Here is a 17395-nt window from a genome sequence, read left to right as displayed (position 1 = left end):
ATACTTTTATTCAGCAAGGATGTATTATGTTGATCAAAAGTGACAGTAAAGACGTTGTTACAAAAATTCAAGAAAGAAATGTAACCACAAAAATATTTTTTACACAAAAATATTAATTATACAAAATATTAGCAACTGTGATAATAGTAAGAAAGGTTATAAATTTCAAGCAAATTGTTCATGCATGCAGACTACAGATATATACTATGATAACTGCTTATAGGTAGCTAAATTATTATTGCTACTTTAGTTTGTATTCTAACATTAACTACCTCACAGCCCTGCATAATGGCAACTATGGGACATTTAACTACCCCTGAAAAAGAATTTTGCTATGCAATTTGCACTGGCGCTCTCAGTCAGTAGGGCCATGAATGGGGCGGAGTTTAGGACCCAGCGCTCGGGTAGTACAATAGAGCTGTTGTGCCGTGGTGAGAGGGTGATTTCTGCTTTTGGGATATTGACAGTGGGACAAGAAAGAAAAAATAAAGGAAAAAAACGAGTATTTGCCGCACTTCTGGATTGCTGACTTGAATACAGCCTTGCGGAGTCTATCGCCGTGTGCGATCGTCCCGAAACACTGGATTTTTGGATGTGAGGTAAGGGTGCAGCATGAACAATACTGCTCGTGTCTTCACACAGGGTTCAGTGTGCCAGTTATCCAGGCAGCGGGGCCTGCTGCTTCCTACAAATCCTTCACGAGCAGGGTTTTTCGTCCACATTAGACAACTGAGACAATATTAGTAGCAGCGATACCATTATGTTTGCGTTAAAGTTTGCGATCATGCTCTGAATGACGTTATATACACACAGGAAGTGTTATTAAGGCAGTAGAAGGGATTGTAGTGACTGGAGAGGGTTCGTCATGTAGGGCGGCTCGAGTTTGGCGCCAAGGCCGTCAGAAAACCTCGCGGGTACAGCAATGGAGGACGCCAGCACGTAATGCTCACACATAGACACTGTTTAGTGAGACTTCACAGTAAAGCATTGCTGTTTACCCTCCCATTCTTTATTTAGCTGTGTGAACTTGCATATATGTTCTCCCAGCATGGGCATAAGTGAATATTAATGCCAAATAGTCAAAATAACACAAGGGCTCGCTAAATATGTTTCTCCCCGTTGCATCATGCTGGAGATTTACAAAGAGGTGATGTGGTGTTTGAGTTGATTTAAGTCTCGTGCAGTGTGTGAATGGACACTAGGTTTTTGCATAATTACTCTACTATGTTTTTCGCCTGAATTTGTCGCCCACTTCTCATGGTCTGCATATAAATAGTGTAATCAGACAACTTTGTTTTTATTTTGAAATGTATTTCTTTCTCGTTCGGTAAAGATCATTAGCGCAATGAATGATTAAACCGATAAAACGAATAAATGTATAGAAATGACGTGCACCCTGTACAGTTTAATTAAAAAAATGACAAAATCAAGTTTTAATTCTGTAGCGGTGCACCGTGCAACAGAAAGTTTGGAGCGGAAGTATCGTTGTTGGAATGCGGGAATGCCCTTCTCGAGCTTCCGTTTCCCCCTACTGCTTCCCGCGAAATACTATGCTTCTTGTCGACGGTTGATTCAGCATTACATAATGAATTATAGGCATTTAAAATGCTTATTAACATTTTTGCTGAAAGTTAGTAAAGTGTGTAAGGTCAGTTTTATAGTACTTCTAATAGTCGGTACATGAAGGTTTGTTGGTATACTAGTCTAATGTGAGGTAGGTGTCGAGGTGAAGTAGTCTGGGCACTAGGCGGAGGGAATTTGCTTTTAGTGAGTCGAATCTTCCGAATCATTTCACTTAAAACATTTGTTTATAGAATCGTTCAATACAGATTTGTTGTCATTTGTAAGGGGGCACCTACAGCTATCATTACGCTGCTGATAGCCCCTACAAATGACAGCAGAGATTTTTTTTTCCCTCCATGTTGTCAACTTTTGAGCTTGACTTTTATCAAGTTATAGAAAAGTCTACAAAAATAATAGCCTAAATAAACTGAGTTTCAGTATCCTTCACTCTTGAAAATAAAGGTTCTTTATTGACATCTATGGTTCCATGAAGAACCTTGTAACATCCATGGACCCTTTCCGTTGCACAAAATGTTCTTTTATAAATTTTCTTTAGATAATTAAAATGTTCTCCAAACACTAAAGGTGCAGTCGCATTTGCTGTTGTTTGGCCAATTTTCGAAATCCAGTCGTTTCAATAGGAATCAACAATTTGCAGGAATGTTTTCAGGAATTTTGTGTGAAGAAGAGCTCCCCATCCAGATTTCACAACAGATTCAAGTTGGTCAACTGGATTTGCAGTGTTTTCTGTGTGCTTCATATATCACTAATAGACAAGGGATCCTTTTGCCTAAATTTGCTTGTGACCGCACACCTTAAGAAAAAAGAGTTTTTAAGAGCTGCTTACTAAAAGTTTTTTGGGGAACCCAAAATAGCTCTTCTCCCTTTTGAAACCTTTATTTTTAAAAGTGTTACATCATTTTAATTCAGTATTCTTTTCTCTCTTTTATCTTCTTGTTGTGAACGAGATGGATTCGCATGACACACTGGACGATTGTCATGCTCTGTCTCATTCGGTCAGTCAGCACTGCAGATCCGTGTTCACAAAAAACATCTCCCAATTTGTTCACAAACAAGATGCCCTATTTCAGGTGTTTTCAATCTTTTAGATGCTTCCAAATATGGTCATCTTCATGCTAGGGACCCCCATTCTAAAATTTAAAAGGCATCTATATATTTTCATGTATAAAGACTAAATTTATACAGTGAAAAATTAACATTTAAATATATGTAAAATAAATGTGAAAATATTTAGTTTTTGTTATTGAAAAATTCTATTCACTATAGCACTGTACTGTTCAATTAATTATTAATTTAAATTAAATGTATATTTAAATTTTTTTTTTTTTTTTTTTTTTTTTAAGAAAATGTATTTATTTTTCCTTATTTTTTTTCTTTACACGTTTTCCTCTAAACTTTTCCACAGACCCACTAGCACTCCCTTGTGGCCTCCTGTGGTTCCCCAGACTCCAGATTGAAAACCCTTGTCCTTGTTAATTTTGCTCATTTTTCATTTAATGCTGCTTCCGGTGTCGTTCATACTCAACGTTCGTTCAGTGAAGAGGCATATGCTTTCAACAGGTCCACCAAATATTGCTCGGGCTGCACTTAAATACTTTTGGTCTGCTATCTTTGAAAGCAGGAAGTGGAGAAAAAATAGTCAGTGCACTGAAAGTAAACGAACATTCAAGAACATTGAATGTTGAAATGTTTTCGTTGAAAGTAAACAAACATGCAAGAACATTCTGAAGGATTTGTTCAAAACAATTTGTTTACTAGCAAAACACCATTACTTAAATATAGTTCTTCTTAAGGGTCAGTTCAACACAAAATCAACAGCAAATTTAAAAAGATGCATAGGGGAGAAATTTAAATTTCAAAGATCATTTTTACAGTGCATTTCTAAAAGAGCCAGTAAATGGGACAGTTTGTTGGCACACTAGGTCATTGTGAGGTGGGTGTGGGGGTGAAGTAACTCAGCAGCCTCTGATCTGTTAGTGTTGGGGTGTGGGGTGGTCTGTCTGGGCAGAGCATTGTGCTTTATCATGGTGCAGTAGGAGTGGGGGTTGGTTTTAGGACTGTGTCATTTTGTCTTGCCATTCTGAACTACAATGCAAGGCCACCCAGATTAGATAACCTCCCCTTGCAACAAATTCATGTTTGCCTTAAAACCTTGCAAATTTGAGAAATAATGTCAGTTTACCTTTCCTAATTGGTCTTGATTGACACAACCCTCCGAAATAATTGGTCTCATTTATACAGCCACAGAAAACTGATACATTATAGGTGGATTTAAGACTAGGTTTCAAATAGAGCCGATAGATACGATCCAATTCCTAATAATCAATGTGGTGAGCTAGTCACAGCCATTGTTTCTGCTTTTCATCATAGACTGTTTTAGTTTACCACTCTCATTCCTTCTTAAATGCAGAGCCATAGATCTTCACCCATTCAGTCTCATTAGTGCTTCCTTTTTAAAACATTCGCACTGTGCGAAAGGGGGAGTGTGTGCGTCAGAAGCAGATGTTCTTCTCTGCGCTTGAAAGCTGGTCTGTTACTGTCACAAATGTGGCTTTAGATCCACATCAAGTCCTTCATGGAGCAGTGAAGAGTGCTTTTTCCGTTTAATTAGTCTGGAGACATTGCAATATACGAGTATGCAGTCTAAAATTGTCTACATTTGATCTAATTAATAATAATAACTAATACTAACTAATAAATGCTTGTTTAGTACAGTAGTAGTAGTAATCCATACCAGCTTGATAATATTAATAAGGATCATGCTAGAATTATGTTAACCAAGTGAAATGTGTAAAGAATTGGTAACATTTTTACTGACTGTTTTCTAACCACCTTCAACTATTGTTGGGGCAAACGGACAACCTCTCCTCATACAAGCCATTGGTTAAGTCTGAAGTTGTCTAGTAGTTGTCTATTTATAGTAATTACACACATCAAGTTAAATGTTTGTTTATATAAGCAGCAAATACACTATTGTGCAAAAGTTTGTGGCTGGCAAATTCAATGTATAATGAATATTCAATATATTGCAGAGTTTATTTGACCGCACACTTAGAGGAAGGTTAGGCAGTTTTGGAGAGGCTAGCAATAGCAAGCTAGCTTTTAAAGCAAAAGATCCCATCCTCCCTTCAGAGCGTCTCCAAAGCCACGCCTCCTCCAAAACACATGAACGCACACAGCCAAAGCAGAGTCTGCAAGGCGTCATGAAACGGCGTTAAATTACCTCATGTCTTCAGAGCACATAACATTACAATAATAATGAACATAAACAATGTAAAGAGCTCTGGCTTCCTCAGAAGATGTACATTTTTTTTATGTATATATATATATATATATATATATATTTTAAACCACTTCTATTATTTCTTTTTCTATTAGTTTCTAGACTGTAGGGGTTCTGGGCAGACCGCACTAGTACTCCATCCTGTATGCTAAACTGTTACATAACACAGTCACACAAATTCCCTCACTTATTGTAGGTTTTAGGGTTGATATGATGGCGAAATTACTTGAAATCCTGTAAATTCCTGTTGTTTTGTTTGTGAAGTGAGTCCCTCAAGCCCGGTACACATTGTCTCCCAAACGAAAGATGACCAATCGTGGCAATGTATGTGGTCATGGCTCCTAAATGGTGGTCCTGTGTCATACAGTCAGTGAGAGAGGTTCAAAGACGGCCGTTGTCACGGACCAAAGGTAGCCTGGGATAATTTTCTGACAGTGTCAGAAATTTAGCATAATCATCTCACAGTGTGTTTGCTGCTACGACCAACGTCTACTGACTAGCCAATAAAAGTGCAGCATGAAATGGCGTAACAATCAACGCAACATGGCGCCAAAACTTAAACTACTTATCTCAAGCTCCATTTGCAAAATTGGCATGCCAAGTTGGTTTCTTTTCCCTAGCCATGACCACATCCATATTCTCCTCTTTCGCTTCCTCTTTTTCAGCACACATAAAAACCACAATTTGCCAAATTGCCAAAGTTATCAATAGCGCATGCTGATGGCGTTTTATTCTTCTATACTAACTTGCGTTGTAGCCTACGATTCAACAGCTGTCATCATCGTACAGTCTACATACATGTTGATTCATGTCGTACATTGTGATTTGTAATGATTTTATAGGATTGCCGAAATCGCACAGTCTGTAGAAGGCATCAGGGAGCACCACGGCTTTAATTCACAACATGCTGCTAAATATGCCTTCTCGACTCTTCTCATCCTGTTTGTGGTATTTATAGTGTCCGCTCTGCCAGGCAACTGCCTCACCAGCCACAGAAATAACCAACTCAAACGATAGCACAATGTTTTCAAAAGTCGCTACACAATGGTCAGAGACGTCCGTCTACATTTTTATGACCCTAGCAGCTTTTAAAACGCAACTTCTCCCAGAGGTTTACTATGCCAAGTGTCTGACAGCTAAGGCTTTTTGAAAAATATCAAAACAATATGCAAGAAAAAAGAACTACGTAATGAACTAGTAATAAAATAATGAATAATACAATAAAAAATAATAAAATTTACTGTTCACTTTATCTTCCTGAGTCCTTCTTTTTCGTTAAACAAAAGAAGTGTTTTTTTATGGCAGTGTGCATTAATCTAATCAGAAGAGTCATTACTTTAAATAATTTGCCTTGCTTAATATAAGCTGTCCTTTCAAGGTGTGTCTGTACATAGTTTCATACGTGTGGTTTGGCTGCAATTGCTCCTAGTGAACCAGGTTAATATTTATTTAAGGAGGCCCCTCAGTCAGGTATTGGAGTCTAATAAATCACAGCACAGACTGTGCTTTGCTGAGTGTCTATCAGTCCTGTTACCCTCCACTACCTATTTTACCACCCCACATTTAGAGTGTAGTTTGTGTTCTCTCCTCATGTCTTTCTCCTTTTTTCAGGCATGAGCGAGAGGCAGAAGCACAGCAGAGGAAAACAGTAGCATGCTCTTTGAATTTATGGTAAGTAAAAAAGAGCTCAAGGAAAGGAAAACCATTAAAGCTGCCCGCTATGGTTATATTATACGATTGGACATTTATATATATATATATATATATATATATATATATATATATATAGCATAGTAAAGAATTATTACTATGTTCATGTGTCATTTATTTAAATATATTTGGTACTTAAAAGAATACCATGGTATTACCATCAGGGTTCCTACGCAGTTTGAAAAGTATGTAATTTGATTTGAGTAATTTCCAGGTCTGAATCAGTATGGAAAAAAGAAAATGGAGTATGGAAAAATATTTGTGTTTTCAGACATTGGACCTATTCAGTTTTCTATAATTTAAAATTTTTCATTCTTATTTCTATCAGAGAAAAAAAAAAAATCATAAAAGCAGATTGTTTTCAAGGCAAAAGTTTAGTGATCCTTTAGTGATTGTCAAACACGACTGAATGAATTTAAGGCGCACATTTTCATTATGCAAAAATGCTGGTTATAAAGCAGTTTAGGTTTCTTCTTAAGTTCTTATCATGTAAGTGCATATTATCACTTTGAGAAAATAAAAATAGTTGCAGATGACTGTACTATATACCAAATATAATGCTGAAAATAATGATGTAATAACCATTTGTTAAATATGGTCTAAAAACAGCCGAAGAGGTTTGGAAATTTGAGTCTGGAAAAGTATGGAATTTTGAAATGGAAAATGTGTATGAAACTTGTACCATGGTAAAAGTAAAAATCCTCCCTCAAAATTAATAATCAAGTAATAATTTCAACAACTATCAAAAAAAAAAAAAAAATAATAATCAACATATTAGAATGATTTCTGAAGTATCATGTGACACTAAAACGACTGGAGTAATGGCTGCTGAAAATTCGGCTTTGCCATCGCAGAAATAATAAAAATACCAGTACTTGTAATACTATTTTCTTCTGTTATGTGAAAACATCTCAGTGAAATCATTGTGCCTGAATGGTTTAGTGGAACGTGGTTGAGTTGAAGATGTGTTAGAGCTGGACTTCTCTTTCATTGCAGGATACGTCAGGATGAAACGACTCAGGACTTCAAGCAGCAGTGACAGTTCAGACAATGAGAGTGAGTCAAAATGAGCCTTACAAAATTTGGAGTCTATGTGTAAATTTTATAGAGAACAAAAATATATATTTATTTGTGGCTTAATCCGTTGTTGTATCATAAAGGTCCCTCGACGTCCTTTTCCTCTAACAAGTATGGAAGCAAACCGGGCACCCCCGCCTCTGCGCAGAAGAAACCAGCAGAGGTAAACACAGAAGAATAATACCTTAACCTGTTTTAAGACCATTGATTTTTATCAGCAGACTTATGCCCAATTTTACTATAAAAAAAATTCATTCATATCATTCATTTAGGTTGATATTTGGCCTTATTTCTCCCTTGTAGGTGTTCAGAAAAGACTTGATCAGTGCCATGAAGCTGCCGGACTCTCACCATATTTCTCCAGAGGATTATTACCTGTTGGCGGACACATGGAAGCAGGAATGGGAAAAAGGAGTCCAAGTACTCGCCAGTCCAGACACTATCCCTCAGCCCTCCGTGAGGTATGTAACTTTGAATAAAAGCCAGTAAAAACATGTTTTTGGACATGTACCATCTTGTATGTGACTTAAAGGGATAGTTCACCCAAAAATGAAAATTCCGTCATCATTTACTCACCCTCAAGTTGTTCCAAACCTTTATGAATTTCTTACTTCTGCAGAAGATATTTTGAAGAATGTCTGCAACCAAATAGTGTATGGACCTCATTGACTTACATTTTTATTTTTCATACTATGGAAGTCAGTAGGGCCCATCAACTGTTTGGTTACCCATATTCTTCAAAATATCTTCTTTTGTGTTCAGCAGAAGAAAGAAATTTCCAGTATAATTTTTGTTGTTCTCGGTACCAATTTCGTGACCAGAGCAAAAACAGTTAAATTAAACAGTTAAAATTTAAAAAAAAAACATGGTCCCATTTTGTTTCATCCATTGGTCATCGCTGTCAGTTATCGCAGTTTCCTATTCAATCATGCATTTAGATGTGGTTGTTCTTAGCAGCATGAAAAATTAAACTTGTATTCAGATTGTGAATGGCTAATAAACAGAAAGCAAGAGAAGAGCCCTCCCTTTATAATCACTAAGGCTGTCAATCTCTAAAGCGCAAACTCACTGGTTTTTTTTTTGTTTTTTTTTTTGTTTTTTAACTGTTATAATAAAAATAAGGTGTCTTAACTATACAGTAAAACTCTTATTTACATCATTTACACTTTGCTGGTTATAATGAAAGGATTCATTGAACAAAACAAAACCTTGTACGTTTCCAACTTAAGACTAGCACCTCTGATAGGCCATTGCATTCACAAGCTCAAGAGATATGATTGTGATTGGCTACAGTGCTCAACACCTGTAAAAACACACTGTAAATAGGAGACTATGACACTCAAACATGAACGAGAGCGTTTAAAAGCAGCGTCTATCAGCGAGTACCGAATACACCTAGTACTCTGTACTACTGGTACTGCAGAGGTGCTGGTAACGTCAACTTTTTTTTTAGTTGTTTTTTATTTTTGTTTTACTACCGACTGGTACCGGTAGTACTGGTCATTTATAATCATTTATAATAAATACTGCAATATTCCATTTAAAAAAAAAATTCTGTTTTTTTGTGTGTGTGTGTGTGTGTGTGTGTAGGATAATAGCAGAGAAGCCAAAGGAGGTCCTCTTCACAAAACCGAGGAAATATATTCAGTGCTGGAGTCAGGACTCTACGGAGACTGGTTATGTCAATATCAAGGAGCTGGCGGAGGCTATGTGCAGATATGACCTAGATGATATGGATCTATACTGGCTCCAGCAGCTTAATGCAGAGCTTGGGACGATGGGTAAGAGAGAGCATGCCTGTAAAAGCTAGGCTTTGTCTGGTGTCTTCCCTTTAAGATTTGGTGCCATGACTTGCTTCAATGAATAAAGTACGACTTGTATGTTACATTTAGGTGACGGGCCGGTGGATGAGCTGACGATGGAGCGGGTGATGGAGGCACTGGAGAGGCAGTGCCATGACAACATGAACCACGCCATCGAGACGGAGGAAGGGTTGGGAATAGAGTACGATGAGGACGTCATCTGTGATGTATGTCGCTCACCTGACAGTGAGGAAGGGAATGACATGGTCTTTTGCGACAAGTGCAACATTTGTGTGCACCAGGTGAGACCTTTGATATCATCAGTAAATTGGAATCTGCAGGATATTTTGTCAAGAAAAAATTCAAAGACTTTTTTTTGTCTAACTATCCTGTTATGATTTTTTTTTTAAATGTATTTACATTTTTGTAATATTGCAGATATATAAACTACTGTTCAAAAGTTTGAGGTCAGTAAGATTTTTTTTGTTGTTGTTAAATGAAATTGTAATAGTTTTAATGCTATAAAAGGTTGATTTCAAATCCTGAAAAAAAATTAAGGAGCACAACTGTTTTCAACATTGATTATAATGTTTCTTTAGCACTAAATCATCATATTAAAATGATTTCGAAGGATCATGTGACACTGAAGACTGGAGTAATGGCTGCTGAAAATTCAGCTTTACCACAACAGGAATAAATTACATTTTAAAATATTTTAAATTAGAAAGCAATAATAATATTTCACAATATTATAGTTTTACTGTATAGCCTTGGTGAGCAAAAACTTTTAAAAATCTGTCCGACCCCAAACTTTTGAAGTAGTGTAGTTTCTGTTGTAATGTTGTAAGAAGTTTAATTGTGTATTGTGTTTTTTTTACTTGAATATAGCCTTTGATGCTCATGAATATAAGAGAAAAAAAAATACATATTTGTAATATTTCTGTAGTATATGATTTTATTAAGTATTGTGAAGATAAGTTTATACTAAAACTCATCACGCTTGTATATTGTTGCAGGCCTGCTATGGCATTGTGAAAGTGCCTGATGGAAACTGGCTGTGCAGAACTTGTGTGCTTGGTATCAACCCTCAGTGCCTTCTGTGTCCCAAAAGAGGGGGCGCAATGAAGGCCACCAGGGCGGGCACTAAATGGGCTCATGTAAGCTGTGCCCTCTGGATACCGGAGGTAAGTTTTATGTCACAAAAATGGAATTACACCTACTTTATCATCATGCTTGTATGATCTTAATGTTGCTTCATAAATAATAATATTATGAAATTGCGCTTCCTTTCCTATGTCAGCATATTTCCTATTAGTTAGTTTATTTAAGTGTATAGATAGTCTCAGAGTTAACAGATATGGGCTAAAAGCCACAAAACTACACTTTTGATTTTATGGGATCTTTAAAGAAAATTAGTATTAAGAATTTGTTTGTTTTTAGGTGAGCATTGCATGCCCGGAGAGGATGGAACCCATCACCAAAGTGTCTCATATTCCCCCCAGTCGCTGGTCGCTCATCTGCAGTCTCTGTAAACTCAAGACTGGAGCCTGCATACAGGTAATGTATCACATTTTTATTTCACTTTTTTTTTAATTAATGGAAGAAATAATTTGTTTAATCAATTATTAAAATAATTTTTCTAGTTTTGTCTTCCAGGCTGTCCATGTTTTTTAACACTGTCTCTTGTCTTCCAGTGTTCGGTTAAGAACTGCACCATCCCTTTCCATGTCACTTGTGCTTTTGAGCACAACCTGGAGATGAAGACCATCCTGGATGAAGGTGACGAGGTCAAGTTCAAATCCTACTGCCTGAAGCACAGCAAACCTAAAGCAGGAGAAGCGGGTTTGAGTCCGGCCCGTCATAAACCTCCGACTGAGACTGAGAAACTGGGCTTGAGGGCGCAGAAGCTTCAGGAGCTGGAGGAGGAGTTCTACACACTCGTTCATCCTGAGGAAGTGGCCCAAGACCTTGGAATGCCACTCCACCTGCTGGATTTCATCTTTCAGTACTGGAAGATAAAGAGGAAAAGCAACTTTAATAAGGCCTTGCTGCCACCTAAAGAAGATGAAGAGAACCTGCTGCAGCAGCCACAGGAGGACAGCATCCACACACGAATGCGCATGTTCATGCACCTGCGGCAGGACTTGGAGAGGGTGGGTACTCCCGCCAAATGGAAGACATTTTTGTGTTTGTTTTGTTTTTTAGGCATAGGTCTAGATGTGCAACAACTGAGTAGTCTTTTTCTTGCTGTGAGCAATTTTTTCCCGTTATTATCCATGTTTCTTTCTTTTTTCTTTTTTCTTTTTTTTTCTTTTAGTTTAGGTCTGCATTTAGTGTTCATAAATTGCTTTTGATTGGTGTCTGATTGGGCTTCCTCAAAATCAAGTAGTTTTAAAGACAATCCAAGACTAGTCGGTTTTCAAAATATGTAATTTTGCACATACCCATTATCTTATTTTATTTGGTTCTCTCAAAAGTAATAAATGCACAATTCAGTTGGTTTATGTACACTACCATTCAAAAGTTTGGGGTCAATATGATTTTTGAAGTCTCTTATGCTTACCAAGGCTAAAAAAAAAAAAATCTTTTTCTTTCTATTTGAAAATAATTTTAAATCAATGTTAAAAAAAAAAAAAAAAACATTTTTCAAGATTCTTTGATAAATGTTAAAAAACGCATTTATTTGAAATTAAAATCTTTTGTAAGATTTTAAATGTATTTACTGTTTACATTTGATCAATTTAATGCGTTCTTTCAGAAAAAAATTCTTACTGATCATAAACTTTTGAATGGTAGTGTTGAATCATTGCTTAAATCATCAGTATCGTGTTGTGAATTTTTGCTATTATGATTTTTATTTTTATATATATATATATATAATATATGTGTGTGTGTGTATGTGTGTCATTTTGTCAGGTGAGAAACTTGTGCTACATGGTGAGTCGAAGAGAGAAGCTGAAGCTGTCCCAGAGTAAAGCACAGGAGCAGATTTTCAATCTACATGTCAAGCTCATTAACCAAGAGTTATCTGCAGGTAATTTTCATTTATTTCAAATAAAATGTTATTTCATATATATATATATATATATATATATATATATATATATATATATATATATATATATATATATGTGTGTGTGTATATGTATATGTGTGTATATATATATATTTTCTTGATTTTCCGTGAGTACCATGCTTTTACCATGCCTCAGAGAAAAACACCAATTTGTCAGCTAAGTAATACAGCATTTTTTCCATCATGCAGTACATTTTAAAATTAATTGCATGGCATTTATCAACACAAGCCACCCAGCATTTATTAATATGATATTCTGAAATCAATCTAGCTTACTGCAGTGTGCAACAAGTGTCTCACAGTAGCCGCCGAGCGAATGCTCAGAGTAACGTTATAACATAATTTTCAACACAGTCAAATGTATCGAATATGATAAACAGCACGGTGTTACCTCATACACTTGACCGAACAAGCGGCGCCGGCGGCTGCGGCATAATAAACGTTCTGCTGCTCTCGAGGCGTGCGTTGCGTTCGTCTCTCATTAGGTTCAGCTCCAACATCACTCTGCCCTCCGCTGCTTCATACTACAGTAACAATCTCATCCATGAACATGATTTCTGCTCGAGTCCCGTCCCGATTCTTTTCCACTGGCTGTGAGGTGAAGACGACATTTCCCAAGATTCCGCGCTCAAACTCTGCGTCATAAAGCTACACCTTTGTTTTGAATAGGCGACCTCTAGCGGCGAAAAAAAACTACATATTGTAGCTTTAAAATAAACTCATATTTTATTTTTAAAATTAAAATATATTGTTAATTATTTTATATTTCATAAATGGTTAAATAATTTGTTTACATGTTTATCCTTGGACTCTAGATTTACTGGAGTTCAAGTTAAATTCATGCAGCCAAAAAGATCCAGTGAATTAAAGGGTTAGTTCACCCAAAAATGAAATTTCTGTCATTAATTACTCACGGGTGTGGAACGACATGAGGGTAAGACCTTCGTTCATCTTCAGAACACAAATTAATACATTTTGATGAAATCCAAGAGGTTTTTTATCCTCCATTGAAAGCAACAAAATTACCATATTTAAGGTCCAGAAAAGTAGTAAAAACATAGTTAAAATAGTCAACGTGACTATAGTGGTTCAACCTTAATTTTATGAAGCAAAGAAAAAACTTTTTGTGCACAAAAATTGATTCAACAAATTCGTCTTTCACATGTCATTCTGCTACGCTATTTACGCTGCAGAGCTTCCGTGTTTGTCTGAACGCCGACTCATTATTGGCCTGCTCTGGTCGTGAGCAGCACGACGCATGCGTGTGATGCTGATGCAGGAGCCGGCCAATACTGAGCCGGTGTTCCGATGTAAAACCTGCAAGCGCTGAAACATAAACAGCGTAGCAGAATGACAGGGGAGAGACGAATTTGTTGAATCAAGTCATTATTTTTGTTTTGTTTTTGCCCACAAAAAGTATTTTCATCACTTCATAACATTAAGGCTGGACCACTAGCTTTCAATGGAGGATAAAAAAAACCTTTCAGATTTCATGAAAATATCTTGTGTTCCGAAGGGTGAGTACTTAATGACAGAAATGTTGTTTTTGGGTGAACTAACCCTTTAAAGATAATGGTAATCTGTCTTTTGACTATCCAGCACCACTGACTGACTGACTCCTACTTTTATTGACAGGGCTTCCAGTGTCCTCTTCTTTAGAGAACCTATTGTTCCACCCTCCTCCCAGGATAACCCTAAAACTCAAAATGCCCAAAGTGTCACTTGGCAATGGCAAAACCAGCTCCAAATCTGGTAATGGACCCCTGTGCCCAGATAACAGCGGAAACGTATATGACACTAGCGAGGGAGGCATCGGACAGGGCAAACCGCAGCTCCATCTCGGACGGGTACGGATAGAGGAGCGCGCCAACGGTCTCTTGCCCGCCTCCATCTACATACGGCGAGATGGTGGGACTCCCCCATTGGCCATAAAGCAATCAGGCAAACCCCTAGCGCTGCATGCTGCCCTCCACGGTCAATCATCCAATGGGAAGAGCAAGATTGAACCAGAGAAAACCCGCCCATTGAAATCCAACGGCATTATGGACAAGCCCGTACTCCAAAGAGACACTTCCTGCCAGACGCCCACTGAGAAGGACACATGCAACAAAATTTCAGGGAAAGGTCAGTCAGGTGGATTCCACAAAAGTTCTCTTGAGCACTTCAGTCGATCTCTCAAGGAGGCCACTGTTAGTTTAGTACGAACTGAGGACCTTCGGGCCTTTGAGAAGAACGCACGGAAGACCTCTGCATTCTCCAAACCAGTTTCCAATGAGCAGCCTCTAGGTGGCAGCAGAGCATGCCAGGAGAGCGACGGCTACTGCCCGGACGCAGAGCTCAGTGATTCTGAGTCCGAGGCTAAAGGGAAGTGCCGGAAGGGAGGGAGGGGGCAAAACCAGAGAGGTCCAGCTGGGGACTATGTCAGGTCAGCCAGCCGAGCAAAACTGTCTTTTGGCTCTAGGACATCAGTGCAAAGGTGACAATCTTCAAAAGCATCTCAAACCCACTGCCACAAATTACCGTAGTTCTTCAGCGGTAATTGGAAGTGCCAGATTCTGTTTTCCTCTGTTGAGGATCAGCCGATTGGTTTTTAGTGCAGTGTGCCAAAATATCCTTGCTGGCTGATTGCAGACGTGCAGATTGGTCTATTTTCAGGACTGATATATATCACTGTGTCTCTCTACCCAGCCATAGTGTTTCTGCTGCAGCTGCACTTGGACTCAGTACATGAGAGCATGTGTAAAGTAGGTTTTATGGGCCGTGAAGCAGTGTTTCTGTACATAAAAGAAACCTCCGTTTTTGACTGTACATAGTAGTTTGTTAAGATGTGGAGCACATTCTGATGCTTTCCACGTACTGAAACATTATCATACTTTCTTACTGATATGCTTATGCAAATAAATAAAGACTTAAGAACTCTAATCTGACAAATCATGATTGATTGTTCTGAAGATCTGCTTGTCTGGTTGGACTTTTTTTTTTTTTTTTTTTGCCTTCTTTTTCTGTTCCTTTGTCTCTTTGATCTCTTCCTCTTGCCTTAGTGGTTTTCACTTCTTTGCTAATGTTAGAATTGGCATGCTTAAGTTAGAAAAGAAAGTGTTTGTGTGCAACTGAAATGGTTTTCCATCTGTCTTCAGAGTGTGAAAGGATATGTCAAACCTTAATGTTTATTCTTTTCTTTTCTTTTTTTACTCAAATCCATTTTCTGTCACTTCTCAGCGCCGAACCCTTTCTTATGTTTGCAAAAGACCATAAAAATGGCCTGTAATAAAGCGAGACTGGATTTTTATGTGCTTGATGTAGTGAGTGTTTTAGCACAAGAAAAATAACACGTTTTTGGCGTAAAAGCATTTATGTGTGCATCCAAGTCAGTCAAATAAACTGGGCTCTCAGTATTAATGACAAAAAATTCAGAGATCTCCTGAAACCCAGGCACAGACTTTTGTCCTCCTGTAGAGGTCATATTTTAGCAAATTTCTCTGAGACTATACATGTGACAGATTTAAGTCTGGATGTCCTGTGCTTTCAGGGCTTTTCAGAGATACCAAATGTTTGGAGGTTTGACCATAACTCCCTCTCCTTTAAAAATGACTGACATTGACTGAATTATCAAATTTAGCACTCCTTTATGGAAATATATTTTGTAATTATCACTTAAATCAGACCAAATTTCAAATTGTCGTAAATAAACTTTAAAAGTTATGGGATTTCAAATGAGAATATGATTTTTTTTTTTCTTACGAAACGGGGCAACGATTTCATACATGACCTCTGAGGATACCAGACTTGCAGCAGGCATTCTGGGGAGACAAAAGTGAATAGGGAAAGAAATTGTATATCTGTATTCCTATGAATTATGAGCCAATTTATTACTCCCATATTACACTTCTTTTCATTACATATTGCCCCAAAAACACATTAATATGTAAATTAAATACAATGTATAGATACATTGTATAGAGTCGGGCTACCCATTTATGGCCATGTTTACACACACATATTGTACTGTATAAAGTAAAAGAGTATATAAAGGCATTGTTATATATTTCACGAAATAGTTGAAAATCATCTTTATACAAAGTTTGTTTAAAAATTAGCCTGAAACCTAAAATTTTGCCTATACATATCTTTTCATTTTCTTAATAATTTAGTCCTGTGTCCTCTACAGAGGACATAGCATAAAATATGAATAAAATATATTTTTTCAAAAAAAAAAAAAAAAATGGTTTCTTATGCTCGAAACAACTAAATTCATAAAAAAATCTGGTTCTGGGGAGGTTATATTCAAATGTTTTTAAAGACTTTTATTCAGCAAGGACCCATTAAATTGATCAAAAGTGACAGTAAAGACATTTATAATGTTACAAAAGATTTCAAATAAATCCTGTTTTATTTGAACTTTCTACTCATCAAAGAATTCTAAAAAAAAAAAAAAAAAAAATCACGGTTTCCACAACAATATTAAGCTGCACAACTCTTGTTGATAATAATAAGAGAATATAATGTTGATGATAATGTTTCTCGAGCGCCAAATCAGCATATTAGAATGACACTGAAGACGGGAGTAATGGCTGCTGAAAATAATGCATTGCCATCTTAAGAATAAAAATATATGAATATTGAAAACAGTTATTTTAAAGTTGTAATAATATTTCACTGTATTTTGTATTTTTGATCAAATAAATGCAGTGTTTGTGAACATAAGAGATTTTGCGACCCCAAATTTTAAACGGTAGTGTGCATCTGCCACTTCAAATTGTGAAGTTACAAGTTATGTTCATGTAAAGCTCTAAAGCAGTAATTAGTCTGTCATTTTCCTTCAACCTCATTCTTCTCGAGGAGCCCTCTGGCTAGTCCAAATGG

General features: G+C 37.0%; 1 protein-coding gene across 2 annotated transcripts; it reads left to right on the top strand.

The window, feature by feature from the left end:
* Positions 1 to 375: 375 nt before the first annotated feature.
* On the top strand, positions 376 to 15454 carry jade3 (jade family PHD finger 3). Of its 2 annotated transcripts, none has more exons than XM_051897493.1 (12): positions 376 to 599; positions 6479 to 6538; positions 7574 to 7633; positions 7738 to 7817; positions 7958 to 8115; positions 9245 to 9435; positions 9547 to 9758; positions 10473 to 10640; positions 10897 to 11013; positions 11151 to 11609; positions 12373 to 12490; positions 14168 to 15454. In XM_051897493.1, the coding sequence occupies exons 3-12, from the start codon at positions 7585 to 7587 to the stop codon at positions 15010 to 15012; spliced, it is 2397 nt and encodes a 798-aa protein (XP_051753453.1). In that variant the 5' UTR covers positions 376 to 599; positions 6479 to 6538; positions 7574 to 7584; the 3' UTR covers positions 15013 to 15454. The 2 variants fall into 2 exon arrangements, with proteins under 2 accessions (XP_051753453.1, XP_051753454.1); XM_051897494.1 differs by lacking the exon at positions 376 to 599 and adding an exon at positions 919 to 939.
* The last annotated feature ends 1941 nt before the right edge of the window (positions 15455 to 17395 follow it).

The sequence above is a fragment of the Ctenopharyngodon idella genome, chromosome 6 (genome assembly GCF_019924925.1).
Source record: "Ctenopharyngodon idella isolate HZGC_01 chromosome 6, HZGC01, whole genome shotgun sequence".
Lineage (NCBI taxonomy): Eukaryota > Metazoa > Chordata > Actinopteri > Cypriniformes > Xenocyprididae > Ctenopharyngodon > Ctenopharyngodon idella.
This window is presented reverse-complemented; position numbering and strand designations above follow the sequence as displayed.

Bases quoted from the DNA above. Each gene is read 5' to 3' on its own strand.
- jade3 (XM_051897493.1), top strand. From the start codon at position 7,585: ATGAAACGACTCAGGACTTCAAGCAGCAGTGACAGTTCAGACAATGAG. The intron at 8,116-9,244 runs GTATGTAACTTT...GTGTGTGTGTAG, and splicing joins ATCCCTCAGCCCTCCGTGAG to GATAATAGCAGAGAAGCCAA. The intron at 12,491-14,167 runs GTAATTTTCATT...TTTTATTGACAG, and splicing joins TAACCAAGAGTTATCTGCAG to GGCTTCCAGTGTCCTCTTCT.